Raw genomic sequence first — 26,289 nt, forward strand, 5'->3', positions numbered from 1 at the left:
TGTAGGGGGACCCCTACGCCGTTTTTTTCGGCGTAGGGGGGGGCTCTCCTTACAACCCATAACAGACCTAAGGGCCCGGTATGCTCCTGAGGGGGGGACCCATGCCGGATTTTTATTTAAAATCCGGCGGGGACTTCCCCCTCAGGATTCATAACAAACGCCGCACACGTGTAGAATTGGCGGGAATCCAAGTCGGATCTCCCGTCGCTTCTATGACGGCTCTGTCTCCATCGCGGCAAGCCAGCTCGGCGCTGGCTCCCGCGATGGGGCTCGTAGGTGCTCAATCTCGCCGAGAAAGAGAGCGAGATTGACACAAAATCGGGTTCACCTACTGTAGCTTGATTTAAGGCGTCAAGCACTTCAGAGTAACAATTTTTCAGAACGTTAGTCCCTAAGATCACAGGGTGTCCTCCTTTATCTCCTGCTTGTACCACAATCACGCCTTGCTGTGGCAGGGTGGCTTCTCCCACTTGAAGGGTAGGTTCCCAATACCCATGCACTTTCACTGGCTTACCGTTGCTGGCAATGATATCTAGCCAGGACTCTGGTGGCTGGGTGAGAAGACTTGGATCCCAGAACTTGTCAAAGGCAGGCCGTTGAATGGTGGTGACCTGTGACCCAGTGTCCAAGAGGGCTTCAAAGGGTATCCCGTTGATGCATATATTAATTTTTGGACGGGATCCTACATACTTAGGCATCCAGCTTGGATACTTTGGACCTACTGTTCTACCTCCCGAGGGGCGGTCCTCTGCCTCAGGGGTTGCCCGTTTAACTGCCAGCACATTGATTCAGTATGTCCATATTTCTTGCAGTGGTGACAGACAGGCTGTTTTCTGCTTCTGGGCCGGTACCTTGGTCGCCCATCAGGCTCTTTTGGATATACGTCTCCATATGCAGGTGGGAGCCTTGGAGGAAGAGGACTTTCATCTTCTAGTAATAATGGTCTCTCCCATTCCTCTATCTTTTTGCACACCTTCTCTAGACTTAGAGTAAGATGGTTCACTTGCTCCATGAGGGCTGCCACTACGTCTGTAACTGGAGCTTGGGTCGCCTGACTGACTCCTGCAGGTCCCACATTAACAGTCTTTGGTTGGCAAGCCTGGGGTTCATAGGAGGCTGCCGGCCCTGGAGCAGGGTTCTGGCCCAATATACTGATGGCCAATTCTTTAAAGTCCAGAAATGCACAGTGGGGGTGTTGAGCTGACAACATGCGTAGCTGGCCCTTTAAATGCTCATTACTTACGCCTGCAATGAATTGCTCTCTAAGAGTCCGGTCCTGGTCCTCAGCTTCTTTAGGATCCACTTGGACTACAGCTCTCAGTGTCTCTTGTAAGGACAGGGCAAAATCACGGAGCGACTCCCCAGGTTGCTGCTTTCTGCTGAAGAAACGCATTTTAACTTCTGACACCGTTCTGGCCTCAAATGTGGTGCCCAAGCGATCAAAGATCTGTTCCAGGCTACTTTTCTCAGAGCGGGGCCACGACATGACTTCCCTGCGGGCGGCCCCTTCCAACTGAGCTAGGAGGATCTCCATTTGCTGTTCGGCATTTATGGGGTAAAGCCGGAACAAGGCCAGTATCTGTTCCCTAAAGTCCTTTAACTTATGGGCTTCCCCTGAATAACATGGGAACCAGGGGGCCCCAAAATAGTACGGCATAGTTAGCGGCATCATGCTTGGCGGTGCCGCGGCGGCAGGGGCCCTAGGGTCGGCTGGGGATACTCCAGAAGGCACGACTGGGGCCACCTGTCCGATTTCCTCAGGTGTGGACATGGCGTTGCTAGGTGAGTATGGCCCTTTAAATGTAGCAGAGCGGACCGGAGCGGCAATGATAATAACTTTTTTTTTTTCACAGAAAAGTCTTTTGTCGCTAACGGGGCTCCCTCTGATGCCCTGGCAGGGGTCGGGAACGTTCCGGTAAGGTAAATAGCAGAGCCGGCAACAGTTTTAAGTTGGTACTCACTCCGGTGGTGCTCACTCCAAGTCTCGCGAGATGCGTGGCTACGGGCGTCGGACGTCCTGCGTACAGCGTCAGCAGGTGGGCGCGGCCTCTCGTAGCTCCGGGACTCAGGTAGGCGGCACCTTTTTCTCCAGACAGGGCGGCGTTCTTCCTCCTCGCCGGCTGGGTGATGACTCCGCCTGGTTCTTTTCGCGCCAAAGTCCTCTTTTTCGCGCCAAACAGTTCACCGGGCGCACTTGTAATCCACCTCAGGTTTAAGTGGCAAAATGGCTGTCTATTCACTGACAGCAAGCGGTGGCTCAAATAAGCAGCAAACAGTCCAGAACACACTATCTTCACACCGCTAATGATGACAGTTCTTTGGCCCAATAATTTTGAATAAAACAATAGGGCTTGGTCACTTTAAGGCACTTTTTAGCACACAGTTTTATATCCGCAATGGCGCAGGAATGTTCTGTAAATCCTGTTCGTGACGCCAATTTATGCAGTACGCCAGACCTGCAGGGTATTGCGATTGTGAGGTCACGGTTAATGGCAAGCGAGGGTTACTCACAGTTCTGTAGGGAAACCCTAGGCAGGCATACAGCAGTGAAGGAGAGGCTGGCACAGGAGTCCTCTGGGGCACACTCTGTATTTAGGGACCAGGCCTGGTGGTGGATGAGGTGCCCTGGATGTTGCAGGTGTTTTATGTGCCTGGGGCAAGGTCCCTTTGAGGTACGTGACGCCAGTGCCTGTAACGGTGGCACACCGATTTATAGGAGGAATAACTGAGTACTCAGTGGATAAACCAAACGTTGCTTTACTTGGTGAACACAGTCCAACTTTGTACATACAGTTACAGGTGATTGTGATGATAATGCAGTCCCTTGAACAATACTTCACAAGCAGGTAGACTTTGAATAATGGCAGGTATTAATCATGCAAGATACTTGGAGGGCACAACGGTTAATGCTTTGCAGTGCAATGCTGCTCTATCCCCTTCAGCTATTCTAGCTGGCTGGATCCCAAGGCCCGGATGCCTAAATGCTGGCTTTAATCCTTGGTATATAAATCCTCTCTCCAGTATTGGCGCTTGCTGTACTTTATAGAACCTCTGCCCATCAGGGTACTTATCTGACCTGGTATTATCCTTGCTTGGTTGGGAAGCTGCAGGTTTCTCCCAGGAGGTGCTGTCCTGCAACTGGGGTGTCTCTACTGAGCTAATCCTAGCCTCAGGAGCTTCAGGTGGACGAAGTAACTCCTCTAGTCCCCTGGAATGAACTCCCACTCCCCTGTCTGGGCCTTCCTATATATATCTAGGGCTCTCTAGCTCCCTCTAACGTCTGGGAGGCTAAACTACACCCTGACAGGCCTGACACCCAGCTAACACAGGGAAATGCATACATATAACATTACAGGTAATAACAACACATTAACCCCTTTTGTGCAGTGCCCACCTTTACCTAGTGGGACACTACACTATGACATGAAGACTGATTCTCTGCTGACATGAAGCCTGAATCTCTGTTATGGGACCTCTCTCCTCTGTCTGGGTGCCGGGGCCTAAAAATATCTGACAGTGGCCTGTTCCAGTGGTGGGTGACATGAAGCCTGATTCTCTGCTATGACATGAAGACTGATTCTCTGCTGACATGAAGCCTGAATCTCTGTTATGGGAACTCTTTTTTATTATAAAATTACAAAACGCTACATAAATAATTACAAGTACAGACATACAAAACTTAAACATAGACAGCATTCCAGCTGCCCCAGCCACATTCACACACACATTCATACCTACACATAAAACTACAAACCTACAATCTACAATAAATAACCTACAATAAATAACCTAAAATAAATAAAACTTACCCAGCCGGTTCGGCCGAAATAACCTAACCCAAAGAAATTGAAATAAAACACAGAATAAAATCAAACTCAAACGAAAATATGGCTACTTCGCCGTAACTCAACTCCAGGCAACTTGCCCCTAAGCAAAAAAAAATATATATATATTTTTTTTTTTTTAATTTAAATTTTTTTTTTTTTTTTTTTTTTTTTTTATATATATATAAACAACACTACAAACTACAAACTTACCCTAACCTATCCTGTCCCTAGCCATTCCCTATCCTAAACTAAAACCCCCAGGACTGACCTCCGCCTCATGTCCTCTGCATGTCCGCATAGTCCGAGGCCAGCCCTACCTCCACCACCCACATCCAGCCCTCGCCCCATGTCCTCCCATGTCCGCGTAGTCCAGGACTGGATGTAGGCCTCCCCACACTTTGTAAGTGCCCCCCCCCCCTCACCCTAACCCACCCAACCTAACTAACTAACTCCCGCTTACCCTATCCTTCAACATAATATACACAATATACACAATATATACAATATACCATACAATAAACATTACTATAACCACACATAACCACTCCCGAAGGACCAAGTTCAGCCTTTGCAAGCCTTTTAAAAACCATACACTTTATCCAAAACAAAAATCTAGGGTGAGAGTATCAGCCCACCACCAGGAAGAGTACTACTAGGCTATGGTACGCTAAAAGCAAAACCTCTCCAGAGGAGAGAGGCCCTGCTGGTACCCAGTCTTTCGTACTCGAGAGAACGAACCTTCACCAGGTCTCCCAGAATGTTCCTACACACCTCATCCACTGGGAGGACTTTCTGCCTTGTTGAAACTAAACACCGTGCGTTCCACGTGTAGTACCTAACCACTATGCTAACTAAAAAACATGTGCACAGGTCCCTTCTGCCCAGGTCTCTGAGCACTCCATAGGCCCACTCCGCATAGGAGAGGCTGGCTAGCCTAGGCCAGCCAATGGAAGCTCCCACCCGTTTGTACACCTCTGTATTAAAGGGACACTGGAGCAGGAAGTGCTCCATACTTTCCAGTATGGAGCCGCACTCCTCCCGGGGACAACCCCTTTCATCAGAGTTCCTGTACTTCAGATTGTCCCTTACATACAGCCTCCCGTGAAAGCAGCGCCAAGCCAAGTCCCAAAACTTCAAGGGGATCCTTGCAGAATTTAGCAACTGTAACCCCTTGTCTAGATCCCGGCTTGGGCAATCCTTGAGGGCCAGGGGCTTCTGGAAGTGGGACAACAAGACCCTCTCGTCAAGGGACCTCCTTGACAGAGTCCTGATTTCCCCTACCTCCAAACCCCACCGGCGGATTACCTTCAGAATCGGGGTGACGTAAGCCGGAAGATATCCGTGAGGCGTACGCAAGTCCTTCACTTGCCCTCCTGTCTCCCATTCCTGGAAGAAAGGCCGAAACCACCCCCGGCAGGAGACTACCCACGGAGAAGCCCTCTCCATCCAGAGGTTCGCCAGATTTACTTTAACAAATGTGTTTACAAGAAACACCACGGGGTTGACCATAGATAACCCCCCTAATCTCCTCGTGCGGTAAGTCACCTCCCTCTTGATCAGGTTCAGTCTATTCCCCCATAAGAGCTGGAAGAACAGACTGTAAACCCGAGTCCAGAGAGGCTCTGGCAAGATACACACACTGCCCAAATAGATAAGCAGAGGGAGCAGGAAAGCCTTGATCAGGTGCACCCTTTCCCTGAGGGTCAAAGACCAGCCCTTCCACTGGTCGACCTTCTGAGCGGCGATCTTAAGCCTGTCGTCCCAATTTTGAGTGGGATAATCCCCATGACCGAAATGGATGCCTAGGACTTTGGCTGACGACTGGGGCCCTGGGAGGGTGTCCGGGAGATCAAAAGGTGGATCACCCCCTCCCAGCCAGAGACTCTCACACTTATCCCGGTTGATCATGGACCCGGATGCTTCCGAGTAGCGATCCACCTCAGACATCACATATTCCGCCTCCCCTTTCGAGGACACGAAAATGGTGACATCGTCGGCGTACGCTACTGACCTCAGAGTGGCTTCCGGCGCCGCCGGATCCATCCCGACTCCCACCAACGGTCCACGATTGACCCTCTTAAGAAAGGGATCAATCGCGAACACGTATAAAAGCGGGCTCAAAGGACAACCCTGGCGAACGCCGGACCCAACCTCAAAAGGGCAGCCAGACCAACCGTTCACAAGCGGGAAACTCTCCGCCCCCGCATACAAGATCTTTAACCAATCGACAAACCCCCCCGGCAGGCCATACTTCAGAAGGACCGACCAGAGGTACTCATGGTTCACCCGATCAAATGCCTTTGCTTGATCTAAGGACAGCATGTACCCCCTCCAGTGGCCTGCTCTACTCTGTTCCACTGCCTCTCGGACACCGAGCACAGCACTAAAAGTGCTGCGGCCTGGAACCGAGCAATGCTGAGCCACCGAAAGGAGTTGAGGCGCAAATTTCACCAGCCTGTTAAACAGTATCTTGGCCAGAATCTTTCTGTCCGTATTGAGAAGTGCTATGGGACGCCAGTTCTCAATACGGCTCGGATCTTTACCTTTTGATAGGAGGATCAGGGCTGACCTCCTCATTGACTGAGGCAGAGTGCCCGAGGATAGACACTCATTGAATACCTCAGTCAAGAGGGGACATAAAGAGTCCTTAAAGGTCTTATAAAACTCGGATGTTAAGCCATCCGGGCCTGGCGACTTCTTCAGAGCTAACCCTTCCACCGCCAGGATAACTTCCTCCTTCCTGATCTCTTCTACCAAACCGTCAAAAGAGAGGTGAGCTTCTGACTCAGGGGTGATTTCAGCCAGGAAATCCGACATCTTGTCCCGATCCAGATCCCTCTTTCCCAAGAGGCACGAGTAAAAGGATCTGACGACTTCCAGGATCCCTGATCTGGACCTGTTCAGGGAACCCGTACTGTCAACCAGTCCTGTCACTAACTTACTCTTCACTGACATCTTACAGTTTCTGTAGGGGTCGGGCGAGCGGTACCTCCCGAAGTCCCTCTCAAAAACTAAAGATGTGTGCCTATCATACTGGCACCTCTTGAGCAAAGATTTCACCCTGGAGATATCCTCGCGGCTGCCTCCAGTCGAGACCAGATCTTCGAGTTTCCTCCTCAGACCCTGATACAGGCGGTACCTGTCCAGGGACCTGAGGCTCGAGAGCTGGCGGAAGAATTTTGCGGCCCGGTCTTTGAATATCTCCCACCACTCTGACTTAGTGTCACAGAGATCCAGCAAAGCTACCTGACTCTGAAGAAAGTCCTCAAAGGATTGTCTTACCTCTGCTTCCTCCAGGACTCCCGCATTCAGCTTCCAGTAACCTCTTCCCATTTGGGGGGATTCTGAAATATTCAGAGAGAACATAATCAGACAGTGGTCGGAGAATTCTACCTCCACAACCCTCAAGGGCGAGAAAGTAGCCTCCTCCTTCAAAAAAAACCTGTCTATTCTAGACCTAATCCTATCTCCTCTATAGAAAGTGAAACCCCCCGTGGTCTGGGGTGTGCCTAATGTGGACATCCACCAGACAAGCCTCACTAGCTATGCTATTTAAAGCTATGCTATCATAAGCCAGCGGGTTTCTGGTGCCTCCCCTATCTTGGGACCTTATGATGGTGTTAAAGTCCCCACCAAAGACCACTTGCCGGCTTGTAAAAAGGAAAGGCTTGATCCTCATAAAGAGACATTTCCTGTCCCACCTGGACTGGGGCCCATAGATATTGATCAGGCGCAGTTCCTGTCCCTTCATGAGGATATCCAAGATCAAACACCTCCCCATTTCCAGCTCAACCACCCGTCGGCATTCTACCGGTACGGTGAAAAGAACCGCCACTCCGCTATACGACTCAGCCGCAAGAGACCAGAAGGAGGGCCCAGATCTCCACTCCCTCTTCGCCTTGTGGACTTCTGCCAAGTTTGACAGTCTGGTCTCCTGCAAAAATAAAACATCAGCTTCAACTCGGCTGAAAAAATCAAAGGCTGTGTAGCGAGCCGCATCAGATTTAACGCTGGCGACATTAATGGTCGCCAGTGTCAGCTGAGTGGGTACCGCCATACTTGGTGTTTAAGCTGAATGTCCTCCTTCCTTCCCGACCCTCTTACCCCTCCCGGGGCTATCCTCTAAGGCGGCGCGTCCTCTTTTGAGAGAGACGGTGGTGTCCATTCCATCTGTCACCACCGCTCCCTCTTGCGTACCGCCCCTGTCTTTCTCAGTTCCAGGAATCAGATTTGCCTCCTCTTCTGGGGACCTTACATCCACACCAGAGAGGGGCACGGGGCCTCCTGGAAGCCCTCCCACCTTCGCCCCCGGTACCCCACTTCTTACCTCCTCCCCGCATGAAGAGGAGGCAGAGGTCTCATCCAAAGTGAGATACCGGTTGGAGAGCTCAAGAGGGGAGCCAGTTACGCCTTCCCTGGCTACTTTGGTCGGGCTCTTTTTTTTTGAGAACCGTTTCCGTCTATTGATATTAGACCCAGTCTCACTACCCTCTGCACTTTCGTAGTTTGAAGACTGGGTCTCATCGGCCCGGTCTAGTCTCCTGATCTCCACACTTAGCTCCCTGTCCCCTAGGGTCTCCGAACTACGGGAGCCCGCCACTTGGGGAGGGGCAGACATCACCCCATTTTGGTGGGGTTCCTTCTGTTCCCTCTCCGCCTGGCGCCTCTCCCTCCGCCTCTGCCGGGACGGACCGCTCTTGGTCTTCACTGACCCCTTAACTCGACTGTCTCCGCCAGCACCCGCCTCAGCCGAAGAGACCTCCCGGCCCACTCCTGCGTGAGCTCGGGCCGCATTGACCTCTGAGAGGGGACAGCGACTAAATGGGTGTCCGAGCACACCACACAAGTTGCACCTAATTTCCACACAAGATGCGGCAAGGTGACCTGTCCCTCCACACAACGCGCACTTCTGCACTTGGCAGCTGGCGCTGAAGTGTGAAGGGCTGCCACACTTGTGACAGAGCTTAGGCTGCCCCCTGTAGAAAACGAGAATCCTATCCCGGCCGATGAAGGCAGAGGATGGAATGTGGGAAACCGTGCTTCCTAGACATTTCAACTTCACATTGAAAGTCCAGGCTCCCGACCAAATGCCAAATTCGTCCAGGTTTTTCGATGGTACACCCTGGACGTCCCCATACCTACTTAGCCACGTCAGAATATCAACGCAAGAAAGCGATTCATTACGGGTCAAAACGGTCACTTTCTTGACGTTGTTCTGCCGGGTTATCGCCTGAGCGAAAAAACCCTTCCAATCCGGTAAGTTCTTTACCAGCTCATACCCGGACCAGAAAAGCTCTAGGCCCTCCGGCCGGGCAAAGCTGATGTCAAACTCCCTGGAACCATAGGGATGTATCAGGGCGAAGATGTCAGCCACCCTGAAACCCATCTCAAGCAGGAGCTCCACCACCCTCTTTCTCGTAGGGCAGGCATCATTGCTTCTCCACTTGAGACAGACTACATTCCGTCTGGTCCCAGGGCCGGTTGTGGGCAGGGACCAGGTGGTCTCGCCCCCCCTTTCCTCTCGGAAAGCTCGCAGGCCGTGCCTGTCTATCCATAAGGATAGGTCCACCTTCTCACCCTCTACTGTCATTGAACTCTCCCCCTTTTTCAGGGCCTCCAGGAGCCGCCGCTGCAAGTCACCAACCGCGACTCCTGGGAATGAGGAAGCCAACGAGGATAGCCCCTCCCCCCCCACGGCCGCAGCCACACTGGCATAACTTCTGCCAGGTGTTACGGCCGCAGGAGGGGCAACCGAACCGCCCCCCCCCCACTACACTAGCACCAGACACCACACCGGACCCCTCCGGAGGGCGGACACCAGGAGCCGCAGCCATCGCTTTCTCAGCGACGGTCCGCTGACTCCCAGCATCCATCCCACCTTTGGGACCAGATGCAACACCTCCACCAACACCCCTACTACTACCCTGCTCACATGCACCCTTTCTCTCTGCTGGGACAGATGGTGCAGCAGGTGCAGCAGGTGTCATTTTACCTTTATTTTTTTTATTATTATTTGCCTTATTTTTTCCTCTACTATGCTCCTTGCCACCCTCATTGCCACTGGTCAAGCCCCCCCCTGCTGCCCTTGAGACCTGGGCAGTGATCATCACACTCCTCCCCTCCCCAGCACTTAATTCAGCGCTGGAGGAGGAGGCCGAGACAGAGGGGGCGTGTCCAGTGGCAATGTACATGGCCACCTGTTCTGGTGCAACACAACCTTTCTTAGTGGACCGGAGCACCGTAGTCATATCCTCCCCGGCAGCTCCGGCCCCCGACTCTTCAATACGCAGGCGCTTACTGCCTGCACCTGTACTCCCAGCTTCGGGAGCGCGTCCAGACACACCCCTGGCCACGCCTCCTTCTTCATTCACCGCCGCCGCCTCCCTTGATCCCCGCCGCACGTTGGCAGCTGCAGGCGGGGACCCAGAACTATCACCGCCGTGGGTAGGAGGGACGGTGACCTCATCGTCACACCGCTCCAGCACCACCCCACATACCTGAACGGCAGGCAGGGCGGTAGCCAGGGCAGTGGACGGAGCGGCTGGCAGAGTGGTGGGCGGGGCCTCCTGATGTTTTTGCCCGCCCCCTCCACTTTCAACAGATGACTGCCGGATCCCGCTTTCTGCCGGCACCTCCTCCCTGCCTCCGCATGCAGGGACGGCGTCCTGCGCCATTTTGGGCTGCACAATCTCCCCGCTCCTACGCTCAGGCACCACCTCAGATGCCGAGCCAGGGAGTTTAGCGGGATACACGCCTGGTGAGGACTTTTCAGCCCCCACCAAGCGTGTATAGACATAACGTGTCTGGATGTTTTCTTCACTCTTTTTCTTGTTCTTCTTGTTCTTTTTCTTCTTGCCGCAGCTCTCGTCCTCGTCCAGCAGGTCTTCTCCGAATGCAAAACCCCGAAAGTCCACCGCGGGCGACTCCAACATCCGGATCTCTCTTAGCAGACCACCATCCTCATCGCTGCCCTCCATAGCTGATGCCTCATCCGAAGATGGCAATGCTGGTAAGCGCAATTGTTCTTGCTCTGGCGGAATGCCACTGTATGCCTCCGTTACTGGGGTTACCGGGAGGGCCGGTTCAGACTGCGAGGTTTGGGGACCTGCCTGGGATGCCAGAGATTTGGAGTTTTCCAACTCCTCCACCTCGCTCTCCACACCCCCGCACGGCTCCCCTCTCCTCGCAGCCTCCATCTCCCTAAATCGATCCCCGTTTAATAACTTTTATCTGAAGGGCCCACTGCCCTCAAGCAACTGGTCCTGCCGCTTCAGGGAGGCCTCCAGGTCCTCTTTCAGGACCCTAATTTTTTCTCTGAGTGGGGGCCTCTTCGAATTAGAGGAGATAGTGGACTTGGCCCTCGTCTCCTTCAGATCCTTCCTTACGGCTTTGAGGTGCCATCCCAGCTCATCGTATTCTCGCAGGTGGGCAGCTATACGAGAGCTGTAGGTGAGGGTACTCTCTCCCTCCCACCGAGACCCCCAACCTACCTGGGACGACACCTCTCGGCTTCCTGCTGGTAGCCTTTTTCCTTTTGATGTCTTCGGGTCCTCAGGGGGGACTTGGCTACCACCGCGTCCAGATGTTTTCACCCCCTCGCCGCCATCGCTCAGAGTCGGTCGCCGCCCGTCCATGCTCCCCTCCGACCCAAGCCGGGGAGCAGGGGCACCCTTCCGGGAGCTCATGGCCACAGGACCCCACCAGCTCCCTAGGGAGAGGCAGGGCCTGGGCTGGGGGAAAAGGTGTCACACTCCCCCGCAAGCCTGGAACTCCTCCTGGGGAGCAGATGGTAGGAAACTCCCCGGAGAGGCCTGTGCTGTGGAGGTTCAGGAGCTGCAGCAGACACACCCTTTCACCTCAGCTGCAGACACCAGACACACCCAAGCCTGAATCTCTGCTATGGGACCTCTCTCCTCTGTCTGGGTGCCGGGGCCTAAAAATATCTGACAGTGGCCTGTTCCAGTGGTGGGTGACATGAAGCCTGATTCTCTGCTATGACATGAAGACTGATTCTCTCCTGACATGAAGCCTGAATCTCTGTTATGGGACCTCTCTCCTCTGTCTGGGTGCCGGGGCCTAAAAATATCTGACAGTGGTCTGTTCCAGTGGTGGGTGACATGAAGCCTGATTCTCTGCTATGACATGAAGACTGATTCTCTGCTGACATGAAGCCTGAATCTCTGTTATGGGACCTCTCTCCTCTGTCTGGGTGCCGGGGCCGAACTTCTCGAACCCGAACATCCAGGTGTTCGCTCAACTCTAGTCACAAGTTAAATGAATCTAAAGATCCGATTAGTTAAAGACTCATTCGATTCTTTGAATTAAAAGAGCTGTGAGTCAGAGTCTAGAACAGGTTACACTGAGGCTGTCAGCTGCTTTTGTTGCAGCAGTGATAACATTAAGGGACAGGAGCAGAGAGATGAGAGAAGTGACAGATGACACAGAGTTTAGATTACAGGTTGAATTAACCCTTTAGTTTCAAATTGGCTTCTCAGGAGATATATATGTTAAAGGCATCTCATTCAGTAGCTATATAAGTAAGGGTGGGTTCACATCTCCTTTATGGATTCCGCTAAGTGGGGACTATTTTATTATCAGCCAGTGACTGTGTTACTGTAATACTGTTATCAATTCAGCACATAGTTTTCCCTGTGCGTGCATTCACATTTCACTTCACTTGGTTCGTTGTACTACTGTCAGTGTCAGACTGTTGTCACTGTGGGTAACAATGCACAACAGACAACAATGCACACCACAGTGACAGCTCCTGACTCTTGTCCGGCGTCAGCCTCAGCTTCCGTTCACTATCACTATAATTAATCACTCTTCCTGATCCTGACTCACTCATTAGAGAGCTGAAGAGCCGACTGAGTCAGCAGCAGCAAGCGAATCAAATGGATAGCATCTGCGCATGCGCACCGGCACCTAGAGTCTTCGGTTCACTTGCGAGTCAGCTCAGCAGTCAGTGACTCAGCAAGTGAACCGAAGATCCGATTCATGAATCGGTTCATTTGAATGAGCTGATTCAAATGAACCGATTCATCTGAATGATCCGAACTTCCCATCACTATTGTACACAGCGCAGCGTGCAGGAGGGATAACCGCGGCCGCACTGAGGTCATATCCGGCGGGCCGCGGCATTACAGGAACAGCACCAGCTGCTCTGACGTCCTGCCGCCGGATATACGTCACAGGATATCCGGCGGAAAACGTCAGAGCAGCTGGTGCTGTTCCTGTAATGCCGCGGCCCGCCGGATATGACCTCAGTGCGCCCGCGGTTATCCCTCCTGCACGCTGCGCTGTGTACAACCTGCTCAGCAGTTTCGACCAGCACACGGCCCACAGCGCTCAGCCACACCAGCTTGCGAGACAGCAGGAGCTTCTGGAGCAGGGCAGGTATCCGATAAACTCATCCAGTTGGAAGGGAGGGCAATCATAGTGCTGTTATGATTTATGGACACAGCTCTCAGCATGCTTAGCCAGCCTTCTATCTGGCTTTGCATCTTGAGAGTCACAGTCCACAGGCTGTTTTTAAGCCTGTGGACTGTGACTCTCAAGAAGCACAGCCAGATAGAAGGCTGGCTAAGCATGCTGAGAGCTGTGTCCATAAATCATAACAGCACTATGAAAATTACTGACTGGCTAAGCATGCTGAAAGCTCAGTCTAAATAACATAACACATAAAGAAATTACTGTTTCTAGCTGCTAGTCCACAGCAGCTAGAAACAGTAATTTCTTTAAAGGGATGCTGTAAGATCTCACGCTTGCGCACAGGCCTCTGCCTGATGCGCCCGTGCGGACTTCTCCATTTGGCTTCTTACAGCGAAGTGCGCATGCGCCGGCACTTCGCTCAACCCCTGTATGCGCGAGATCTTACAGCTGGAGGAGTGGGGAGGGAGGGAGAGCGAGAGGCGGCACAGAAGATTAGGAGGCGGCGCAGAAGTCTGGAAAGGCGGCGCTGGGCACGAACGGCGGCGGGTGCGGCCGGCACCTTGCATCCATTAACATCCCCTTGGGCACCTTATTTGTTTGACTGACAGGTTAGTAAAAGCTGTTTTTTTTAGCTAAATAAGCCCACAGATGACATTTATAAGCCCACATTAGGAATCGTGAAGACGCCCTGAACATCAGCATATTTTTAGCTGACAGGGGTGAAACCTGGTGACAGAATCCCTTTAATGTGTTATGTTATTTAGACACAGCTCTCAGCATGCTTAGCCAGTCTTCTATCTGACTGGCTAAGCATGCTGAGTGCTGTGTCCATAAATCATAACACAGCTCTATGAAAATTACTGTTTCTAGCTGCTGTTGTCCACAGTCCACAGCAGCTAGAAAACAGTAATCTTCATAGTCATGTTAAATGATCACTATAGTGTCAGGAAAACAAAGCGGTTTTCCTGACACTATAGTGCCCTGAGGGTGCCCCCACCCTCATGGTCCCCCTCCCGTGGTCCCCCTCCATGTTGCCAAGATAGACGCCAAATGAAGGGGTAGTTGCAGGAACAAAATACTTTAATGGTATCGATAAAATATATATGTAATTAAGACACTGAGTGCAGTTCCATAAAAAGGCCCAGCAAAATCCTCAGCACCAGGCCCATGATGCTCTTAATCCGGCCCTGGCCCTACGGCTGCCCAGAGAGAATCCTCACCGACCAGGGGTCTGCGTTTGAATCACAGTTGTTCCAGGAGTTGTGCCTGCTACACAATTGCCAGAAGGTCCGGACCACAGCCTATCATCCACAAGGTAACGGGCTCTGTGAAAAAATGAATCAAACTCATCGAAATGTTGAGAGCAGTACCCCCTGAGACAAGGGGTAATTGGCCTACTCTGCTGCCACAGCTTATGTACACGTACAACAATACAATTCACTGCTCCACCGGGTACACGCCTTTCTATTTGATGTTCGGCCGTCAGGGGAGGCTGCCTGCCGACCACTCCCTGGACATGCAAGTACCCGATGTCATCAACCCACTACCAAAAACTGATTGGGTGGTGGAGCATTAAAGACGTCTTCTTAATGCCAAAGAGATTGTTCAGGAGCGCATGGAAAGTGCCCGAGAGTGGCAGCAGAGAGACTATGACCTGGCTGCTCATGCGGAACCTCTTGCCATAGGAGACGTGGTGTGGTTGAGGAATAACCACCGAACCAGCAAGCTGGACAGTAAGTGGGAGAGGACTCCCTACGTCATAACTGCTATTCCTAATGCTGAGACCCACGTTTACCAAATCACCAGGGAAGGTAAAGGCTCCCAGATCGTACACAGGAATCGTTTAAAGTCCTGCATAGAAGGAGAAACTGCAGCAGGGGACATTGAGCCAGAGTCTCCTGAGCCAGAGTCGTCGGACCAACCTGTTGATCCTATGTGGGCTGTTGAGAACCTGTTACATGACAAGGAGCCACTTCATTGATTCCTCACACCCTGGTTGAACTTGGTAGTACCGGTTCCAGTTCCTGCTAGTCCTCGACCCCAGGATGACCTGTCCCAGGGTTCTACCAGAAAGGGCTCCAGAGCCTGTGGATCCCTCTGGCCCCCTTGAGCCAAGGCAAGAAGAGTCTCTGCCAGTAAGGAGGTCCACGCGGCCTACTAAGGGGCACCCACCTATGAAATTCGGAGACTACGTTGTTGACCAGAGTAACCCTCCCCGGGAAACTCCTGTTTAACTGTCTACAAGACCCGGGTACGGACTCATGTTTTTCTTTTGAGCCTCCAGGAACTTTTGTTACTATGGCATTCTTATCATTATGGACTATACTGGTTACTCCTGATACGCTGTACCAAGTCAGCGCCCCCGTTCCATGTACCAACTTATGAAGAGAACGACGCCCCTTTTCACCGCACTTGTCCTTTGCCAGCGGATCTGCCTGCCAATCTCATTGCAAATGTAGTGATTGTTGTATATGTCTGCTTTGCATTTTTGTCTTTCAAGTCACAGTGTCCAGCTGGGCGGGCCCCCTGTGTTGCGCCGAGGTTGGGCAACCTCAAAGCAGCAGGGTATGTTGTGTCCCACTACGTAAAGGTGGGCACTACTCAAGGGTCAATTGGGTCATGTTGTTCTCCACCTCCTATGGAACATGGTCATGGTGTTTGGTATTGCATTGTAATGCATATTTTCATGTTATTTCCTGTGTACCAGGCCTGCTAGGAGTGTAATTTCTCCTCCTAAGCTGTAGAGGGAGCTAGGGAACCCCCTAGTATATATAGTTAGGCCCAGACAGGAAAGAGTTAGTTCAGTCTAGCCTGCTGGAAGTGCTGAGCAAGTGAAGCTCAGAGGTTAGTCCAGGAGAAGAAGGTTCCTCCTGAAGTTATCCTGCATCTAGCAAAGTACAGAGCAGTGTTAATCGTATCTAGTCAAGTAGAAAGCTGAAAGGCAGAAGTTTATTTACAGCAAGAGGATTTATACCAGAGGAAGGTTTCCCTACCCAAGGATAAAGCCAGCTATTAGGCATTCGGGCCTTGGAGAAAGTCAGACAGGATTCTGCAGAAAGTACAGCCTGATCTGTGAGTTTATTCCCTCTGAGTTATCTTGCTAGGATTATACCTGCCATTTATGTAAAGCCTGCCTGTTACCAAATCTACTTCCTATGGAACTGTTTGAAGCTTGTATATAGTTGAACTGTTCAGTAAAGAGGAATTCTAGTTCACTACAATCGTGTGTACCTCCATTATTCCTCCTAACAAATCGGTGTGCCACCGTTACCGGCACTGGCGTCACGGACTGTAAGGGATCTTGCCACAGGCACACTAAACTTTCAACACCCAGGGCACCTCACCAATCACCTGGCCTGGTCCCTATATCTAGAGAGTGCCCCAGAGGATCTACGTGCCAGCCTCTTCATCACTGCTGTACGCCTGCCCAGGGTATACTACAAACTGTGAGTACTAAGAGCAACCCTCGGTCTGTTAACTGACCCCCGTGACCTCACATTCGCTCACCCTGAAGGACTGGCGTACTGCATATGCACATGGGAAAGAATAATGCAAATCACCCGTACATACTAAATGGTAAAACGCTCGGTAACACTGACATGGAAAAGGACCTAGGAATTTTAATAAACAGCAAACTAAACTGTAAAAACCAGTGTCAGCTGCTGCGAAGGCCACTAAGATAATGGGTTGCAACTGCAGGATAACCGGCTGAACTGGATGGACAAATGTCTTTTTTCAGCCTTATATACTATGTTACTATGTATGTTACTAAATACCATTTAGTAGATGTCTAGCGAGAAACGCATCCCACAACTGAAGACTATACTGTCACGAGGGTGTCACGACCTATCGCGGACCCTGTGGTGCCTGGGGTCAGAAGGTCGAGCGGGTGGCTACTCGCCCGATTTAAAGCGATCACTCCATGACCTAGTTGTGGGAATGGATTCCAGTACAGGTTTTCCTGTTTTGCTTTCCTTTCCTTTTTGTCCTAAGTATCTGTAGTTTTCCTTTCAGCTGTTCTTGGTCTGCCACTCCCAGCCACTATTTAGTCTCTCTTTCTAATTCCCTTGTTGCCAGATATAGAACTTCCTTTCAGGCTATCTATTCTGACCTAAGGTGGCATTGCTGTGGAGCCTGCTGGAGCTGTTGGAACCAGTGCGGTTGGATCTCCGGTTCTCTCTAGTTTGTTTCCTATGTTTGTCATCTCCCTTCAGGGATTATATGTGGTGTTTGTATTGTTTGTCCACTCCCTGTTGTTACCCTCGGTGTCAGTGGTGAGGACTAGTGCTCCAAACGCACTACTCACTACCTAGGGCTAATTTCAGGATAAGCCAGGGACGAGGCACATGGTTGACGTATGGGTGAGCAGCCCATCTAGGGACGTCAGGGCAGCCAAGTGCTAGTGCCAGGTGAGTTGGGGTCACCACTCTTCCCTCTCCCTTGTGTTAGGGCACCCAGCCTCCCTTTCCTCTGCGCCGCACGTCTGGTACCTGCCTTATCAGAAATGATATATAAACACACTTTTCTGTGCCACACCTAACTTTACCCCTAAATTGACCATATTTTTCCCCAGTCTCTTTCATTTCTTGGGTATCCAATTTGAGGATACACGCTACAACGTGGTCCGATCCATGTCTGTTTCCTCTTTATCTCTCCTGTCTAAACCCCCTAATCCTTCCTGGTCTCTTACTGACCCTCTATTAATTGTTCCATGAAGTGTTCTCCTCTATCAAAACACATCACTTTACTATCAATGCCCCTTCAGTCTCCTCCCTATCTCCCATAAAACAGTTCTTTGCAAATGGACACTCAAGCAGTGAGATCGTGAACAAAATGTCTCCCAATGTGAAGTCCTGGCAAAGGCAAACCCTTCTGAAGACGCCCACCAAGCTCTCTCTCGCCCACAGACAGAGCTCAATCTTTGCCTCTCTGATACTGTTAAATGATGGTTCCGTCAGAAATATTATACCCTAAACAATAAGCCGTTCACTTTTATAAACTCCACACTATTCAAGGCACAATAACCATTAAAGGGGTTGTCCGGGTTCAGAGCTGAACCCGGACATACCCTTATTTTCACCCAGGCAGCCCCCCTGAGGCTAACATTGGAGCATCTTATGCTCCGATGTGCTCCCTTGCCCTGTGCTAAATCGCGCAGGGCAAGGTCTCTTTTGTTTTCAATAACACAGTGCCGGGCGGAAACTTACCGCCCGACAGTGTGTTCAGTGATGTCAACGGCTCTGATGGGCGGGCTTTAGCGCTGCCCTAGCCGTTTTACTGGCTAGGGCAGCGCTAAATCCCGCCCATCAGTGCCGGTGATGTCACCAGGGTTCCTGGCAGCCCCATGGAGAGCCCCGGTATGTCAACGGATCTCCAAAAAATGCCTTTGCCCTTCGCGATTTAGCTCAGGGCAAAGGAGAGCATCGGAGCATGAACTGCTCCGATGCTCATGTCAGGGGGGCTGCCGGGGTGAAAATGGAGGTATGTCCGAGTTCAGCTCTGAACCCGGACAACCCCTTTAATCCTGAAAAATCCTTCCTATCCCATCTCCATTCACAACCACACACCTCCTCTTCTGGACAGATCGCTACCTATTTACAGAAGACTAGTCTATCTCCCATACCATACTCTCCACTTTCACTATTACCTTCTGAAATTACCCCAATAGCAATAGAATGGCAATTGTTTATCTTAAGATTCAGAAACGCCCAGGCCCCAATGGCTTTTCTGAGTTATATTATAAAAAGTTCTCCTCCATTCTTAGCAGAATGTTTTAATGCAATGTAAGGGTCCTCCAGTCCACCAAGAATCTTTCCAGGCAGCTATATCAATGATCCCCAAACCTGATCAAGATCCCCTTGATCAAGTCAATTATGACTCCATCGCACTTATTAATATAGACTCCTTTCCAAGACACTAGCAACCCGTCTTAATACACCATTATCTTCCTTGATTGGAAGGATCAACCACCACATCAGAGGCATACCTCATCTCATTCACGCCTGTAATGCTAGGGGCATCCCTGCCGCGTTGCTCTCTAGATATTCATAAGGCTTTTGGTACCTTATCATGGCTCTATTTGCGGCTCAACAAATCATAGATACCGTCCATGTATGTTCTGCATTTTGCGGACCGCACATGGCCGGCACTATGATAGAAATGCCTATTCTTGTCCACAATTGCAGGCAAGAATAGTACATGCTCTATCTTTTTGCAGGGCCATGGAACAGGCCAAAATTGCGGAACGGATGAAGAACCAATCAGACGGTCGTCTGAATCTAATTTCCCTCGCTAATCTGCTCTTAGAGTTGTCCAGGTTCAGGGCAGTCTCAGGCCTCACTATTAGGTTAGGGCTACACAGCGACATGTGTCACAGAAAAATCATTGTAATGGTAGTCTATGGTGTCACACTGCCACATGCTGATACACAACTTGGATGGATTTTTGGCGACTGTCGCAGTATGTCGCATGTTGCTGTGCGACACCATTGACTATCATTACAGGCGCAGTGTAGCACTAGCCTTAATAATGCAAAATCAAAAGCATTCAATATCTCGCTCCCATAGTTGGAAGTTTCACGACTCTAATTTTCCATTCTGTTAACAGCCTCCTACAATACACTTTACTCACACAATCACCCACCACTCCTCAGAAAGCTGAGACTTCTAGAAAGGTGGAACGTCTACCACATATCTCGGACCGAGAGAGTTAACTTTCTTGCCCAAATTATTATACTATTTTAGAGCTCTGCCGATCGCAGTTCCAACATATTTCCTGAAAACCATACAACTGACGTCTCTTGGATTTGTTTGGGATAATTGTATTCCACTTTATATAGATATAAACTCAGAGGAGGTCTCAGGGACCAAATTATCAAAAATACCACCAAGCAGCTCAGATAGCTCAGTTAGCCCTCCTTCACTCCATCGGAGATGCCCCTCGGGAAATTTTCCATTTTCATTTTTCATTCCCTGTCTTCCCAAAGCCATAACTTTTTTTTATTTTTCCATTCACATAGCCGTATGACGGCGTTTTTTTTGTGGAACAGAATGTACTTTAGAATGGAACCATTTATGGTTGCTTACAATGTAGTGGGAAATGTTTTTATGTTTATGGAGCTCATTTTTTACAGGGTGGTCTGTGCTTTTCATTGATACCATGTTGGGGTGTGTATGACTTTTTGATCGCTTTGTAGGAGCTGAAGCGACAAAAAACTGTGAATCATGACTTTTTTTTCTGTTTTGCTGCTTGCCATATGGAATAAATATTTTAATATTTTAATAATATGGCATTTTCACACGACTCGATACCCATGATGTACTTTTATTTTAATTGTGGGGTGGGGGGGGGTTATTTAAACCATTTTATAATTATTTTTTTTAACACAGACTCCAATGCATTAGCAGGCACCCGGCAGCTATGGAACCCGCTGCTCGCGTCAGTGTGCCCCATAAGTAAAGTCTCAACCACCTACGCATATATACGTAAGGCGGACGAAAATGGGTTAAGCATTCTCTCAAAATTTGAGACGGTCCAAAACCCAGCCCAGTTACTTTCTCCTCACCTGCCTCTTCTACCACTTATAAAAAAACATTATTTCCCCCAGGACAGGAGACTTCGGACCGCCAAAGGACTCACTAGGATTTATCACTTACTTAGGCCTCATGCACACGACCGTTGTGTGCATCCGTGGCCGTTGTGCCGTTTTCCGTTTTTTTTTTTCGCGGACCAATTGACTTTCAATGGGTCCGTGGAAAAATCGGAAAATGCACCGTTTTGCAGCCGAGACCGTGATCCGTGTATCCTGTCCGTCAAAAAAATATGACCTGTCCTATTTTTTTGACGGACAACGGTTCACGGACCCATTCAAGTCAGTGGGTCCGTGAAAGAACACGGATGCACACAAGATTGGCATCCGTGTCCGTGATCCGTGGCCGTAGGTTACTTTTATACAGAAGGATCCGAAGATCCGTCTGCATGAAAGCTTTTTCAGAGCTGAGTTTTCACTTCGTGAAAACTCAGAACCGACAGTATATTCTAACACAGAGGCGTTCCCATGGTGATGGGGACGCTTCAGGTTAGAATATACTAAAAGAACTGTGTACATGACTGCCCCCTGCTGCCTGGCAGGTGCTGCCAGGCAGCAGGGGGCAGCCCCCCCCTGTAGTTAACACATTGGTGGCCAGTGTGGCCGCCCCCCCCTCCCTCCCCTGTAGTTAACTCATTGGTGGCCAGTGCGGCCGGCCCCCCTCCCTCCCCTGTAGTTAACTCGTTGGTGGCCAGTGGGCCCCCCCCTCCCTCCCCTGTAGTTAACTCATTGGTGGCCAGTGGGCCCCCCCTCCCTCCCCTGTAGTTAACTCGTTGGTGGCCAGTGGGCCTTCTCCCCTCCCTCCCCCTCCTAATTAAAATCTCCCCCCTATCATTGGTGGCAGTGGAGACTACCGATCGGAGTCCCAGTTTAATCGCTGGGGCTCCGATCGGTAACCATGGCAACTAGGACGCTACTGCAGTCCCGGTTGCCATGGTTACTTAGCAATTTGTAGAACCATTATACTTACCTGCGAGCTGCGATGTCTGCGTCCGGCCGGGAGCTCCTCCTACTGGTAAGTGACAGGTCATGTCACTTACCAGTAGGAGGAGCTCACGCAAAAAAAATACGGTCGTGTGCATGAGGCCTTAGACGACGTGGCTGCAGTCAACTCCTTACAAAGCAGATATGAGCCACCGTCCACAGAAACCTTATATTACCTTCAACTAAAACATTTAATTGAATCCTTTCTCCACCTCCATCTTTGACTGCTATTGAATCTCACTGCAGACCAGAGCACTCAATGTGGATCCTGCTGCTGAAGGAGGTGAGGAGGAAAAGTTGTTTTTTTAACTTTCTGTGAAGGGGCAAAGTCCTGGGCATATTTCTGAGGGGGCACAGCTGGGCGTATTACTATGAGGGGGCACAGCTGGGCCTATTACTAAGAGGGGCCACAGCCGGGCATATTACTAAGAGGGGGCACAGCCGGGCATATTACTAAGAGGGGGCACAGCCGGGCATATTACAAAGAGGAGGCACAGCTGGGCATATTACTATGAGAGGGCACAGCTGGGCATATTTCTGAGAGGGCACAGTCCTGAGCATATTACTATGAGGTGGCACAGCTGGGCATATTACTATGAGAGGGCACAGTCCTGGGCATATTACTATGAGGTGGCACATCTGGGCATATTACTATGAGAGGGCAAAGTCCTGGGAATATTACTGAGGGGGCACAGCTGGGTATATTACTGAGTGGACACAGCTGGGCATGTTACTGAAGGGACACAGCTGGGCATATTACTATGAGGGGCGCTGTCCTGGGTATATTACTATGAGGGGGCACAGCTGGGCATATTACTATGAGAGGGCACAGCTGGGCATATTTCTGAGAGGGCACAGTTCTGGGCATATTTCTTTGAGGGGCACATAACTTGGTATAATTACTGTGAGGGGGCACATAACTGAGCATAATTACTGTGAGGGGGCACATAACTGGGCATAATTACTGTGAGGGGGCACATATCTGGGCATAATCTGTGAAGGGGGCACAATGCTCACATTAATACTGTGGGGTGGGGAAATAATTACTATGTGGCGGCATTTAGGGGATTTAATGGGATTAGATGTTTAGTTATATTTAATTAAATGCTACCGTGCCAGCAGCCTATCAGAGGAACAGGGAAGGGACACACCTCTCCCTCCCCTGACCCACAGCACAGCCATCTGTATCGCTGTCCTGAGGACGGCAATACAGATGACTATGGAGATGAGAGCTTCCACAATGGAAGCGCTCATCTCCCTGTGTGACTGTCCTGCCACCGCTGCCCCACTTGCTGCCAAGGGGCCCACAAAAATATAGTTAGTTGCGGGCTGGCGGGGGCCCCTAAGGACTTGGGGGCCCGGGGGCCACCTTGCCTTAATGGAAGCGCCGACCCTGAGCGCGATCCCGGAGGAGAAGAGGATTATCACCGCTTCCTCATCATTACCGCTCCCCGACGACCAGAAGTAAAGGTAGAAACACTTTCTGATTGCATGACTTAAACTTTAAATAGACTTATATGCACGAATAGGTGTTTAGTTATGTTTTGGGTGGAGTTAGAGGCATGGCCACTCTTCCTTCTTTTCAAAAGTTGGGAGGTATGAGGTTTGTTATGACCTCCCCCTCCCTTTGCAACTTTATGGGAACTCAGGCACGAGCACATTTTCATGAAACACAATTAGTGTCTAGCAGAGTGTTTCAGGACACAGCACAAGTTCCCCTCGAGTCTCCCTGTTCTCTCTGACAACGCGGCGCAGGAACACAGGAGACAGGAAACTTTGAGAGATAGTCGCACTTTCAATGGTGGCTGGTGGGACTCCTCCTCCTGACCGCCGTCACTGCTCCACTTTCCTCCAGCGCAGCATTGACCCCCATATCACTGCATTGTGTACGCGTGCGCAGTGCAGACTTCAGAGTTCGGGGCACAGGTTTTACTGGCTGTTTTTTTTATTTTTCTGCTGGATGCTACTGGCGGCAGAAGAAAACACCCGGGTTTTGTGGACTGTCTGTAAATTTACGGACAGTTGGCAACCCTGGCTAGGTGAAGGCATTTTCTTCTTAAAAACTAAGCATGGTGACCGGTCTAATCACAAATGGCAACAATAAAGTCTTGTCGCCATTTACGATCATAAGTCGCACTGGCGAACATTTTGGTCGTCATCTGGAGCACTGTCATATCTGAGAAGATCAGCGCTATCACTAATACCTGCCCCCCGCTGTATAACACATGGGAGCAGTGACCCCCTCCCCGGATAACACACAGGTAAGTGTTCTAGGACTGACCTAATCAGAACCTGCATTGTGCCTCCACATGGAGGAGGTGTCATATGTCCTGAGAGACATCTGGAGAGACAGGAAGGACACATCTGCTTCTATGGGGCGGATTATGGGTCTGAGCAACTCCCAGGTTATACAGAGCTGTAATAAGTACATGAGCCCTTACCGCCATAGAGCGCTCATCTCTGCCTGTGCTACATTACAGCTGTATGGCGGTATTATTACTGATGACCCCGGCTGTAATTTACTCAGAATGGAGACAATTACTGCTCGTTATCAATAAGTAATAATCAATACCAGCAGAATCCAGAGAAACCCTGAATGTAGTGTAATGTCTACTAATAATCCATCCCCCAAATAACTGACTGAGCCACAGGTGTCCTGTAGTAATGTGAGGAGGAGAATGGGGGCCACAATAGATGGTGGAGGAAGGAGACTAAGGTCCACAATAGATGGTGGAGGAAGGAGACTGAGGGCAACAATAGATGGCGGAGGAAGGGGACTAAGGGCCACAATAGATGGCGGAAGAAGGAGAAAGAAGGCCACAGGGACCACAATAGATGGTGGAGGAAGGAGAATGGAGGCCACAGGAGCCACAGACTGAGGGTCACAATAGATGTTAGAGGAAGGAGAATGGAGGCCACAGGGGCCACAATAGGTGTGGAAGAAGGAGAATGGAGGTCACAGGAGACACAGACTGAGGGCCACAATATATGGTGGAAGAAGGAGAGTGGAGGCCAGAGACTGAGGGCCACAATAGATGGTGGAGGAAGGAGAATGGAGGCCACAGGGTCCACAGACTGAGGGCCACAATAGATGGTGGAGGAAGGAGAATGGAGGCCACAGGCAGAAGGCCACAATAGAAGGAGGAAGGAAAATGGAGGCCACAGGCTGAGGGCCACAATAGATGGTGGAGAAGGGAGAATGGGGGCCACAGACTGAGGGACACAATAGATGGTGGAGAAAGGAGAATGGAGGCCACAGGGGCCACAGACTAAGAGCCACAATAGATGGTGGATGAAGGAGAGCTCTCAGCAGCTGATGACGCTCCAGCTTTATGACTATTGTACATTCATGTGCCTCTATCATCACTGATTTATGACATGCCATAAAGTGAGGACATTCCACATTTCTCAGGGGTTCTGGATTTCTAGGACATGGACATATCATATAGCTGCCGCCATTTCTGACATCCACCACACACAAGAGGCGGCTTCTAGTGATGACATTTATGGATTTTACTAACAGCCATTTTCTCTCCACAGTCACAATCTACAGATTTTATACTAATGCTCTGTGGACGCCTCACCCACATCTCATCTTCTTATTCTTACAGTTTGCATAGTAATAATCTACCAGACACTTCCTGCATCCAGTTGGCATCTGTAATAAGGAATAACCGATCCCTGAAGAGACTTGACCTGTCTGGTAACTGTCTGTATGGTCCTCACTTCAGTGACTTGATGGAGGCTCTGTCCAGTCCGGCCTGCAGGATAGAGACATTACGGTGAGTATAAGAGATGTGTACAGGACTGAGACATGTGGGGCACACGTTATACATGGATTTTATTCTATTTTATGTTCCGCACCATTGTTATGTCTATGAGATAAACTGCTGACTGCTCCTTGATATGTGACGTCTCTACTAATGTCTGACTAATGCACCAGGTCCAATCCGGCCTGCAGGATAGATGAATTATAGTGAATATAAGAGATGTGTACAGAACTGAGACATGTGCAGGGATAGGCCGTTAGGGACACCAAACGCTAGCTAATAGGGCCACATAAGTCCTTTTATGGACTGGTATAGGTGTGCTATTGATAGGTGTGATATACTGAGGTTTGTGATGTCTGTGAAGGTTCTCATTTATCCAGGTCATGGTATATCTGTGAAGAATAAATCAAGGCAACTGGTCTTACTGTAGATTTCTTGAAAACGTTTCACTCGTTCTTCCAATGAGGTTTGTGATATACTTATAATATACTTTCTAACATAGAAGGTATATTATAGTGCATTTGTATTGTGCAGCAGTTGTGTGCGGTTCTGCTGCGATTCCGCAGCTATATAAAGGGACAAGCGCTATTGGAACAACTTATTGCAATGGGTGTGATATACCTGTTGCCCCCCCCCAAAAAAAGATTGAGGGGTGTGATATACCTTCTTCCACAAAATACTGATTCAG

General features: G+C 50.2%; 1 protein-coding gene across 1 annotated transcript in view; it reads left to right on the forward strand.

The window, feature by feature from the left end:
- LOC120981622 (NACHT, LRR and PYD domains-containing protein 3-like) overlaps nt 1-26,289 on the forward strand; it is a 3,400,916-nt gene that overhangs the window by 1,942,803 nt on the left and 1,431,824 nt on the right. Inside the window, exon 10 of the mRNA XM_040411191.1 lies at nt 25,452-25,613. Within this exon, the coding sequence (XP_040267125.1) occupies nt 25,452-25,613 (162 nt within the window). The remainder of the gene's footprint in view (nt 1-25,451; nt 25,614-26,289) is intronic.

The sequence above is a fragment of the Bufo bufo genome, chromosome 11 (genome assembly GCF_905171765.1).
Source record: "Bufo bufo chromosome 11, aBufBuf1.1, whole genome shotgun sequence".
Lineage (NCBI taxonomy): Eukaryota > Metazoa > Chordata > Amphibia > Anura > Bufonidae > Bufo > Bufo bufo.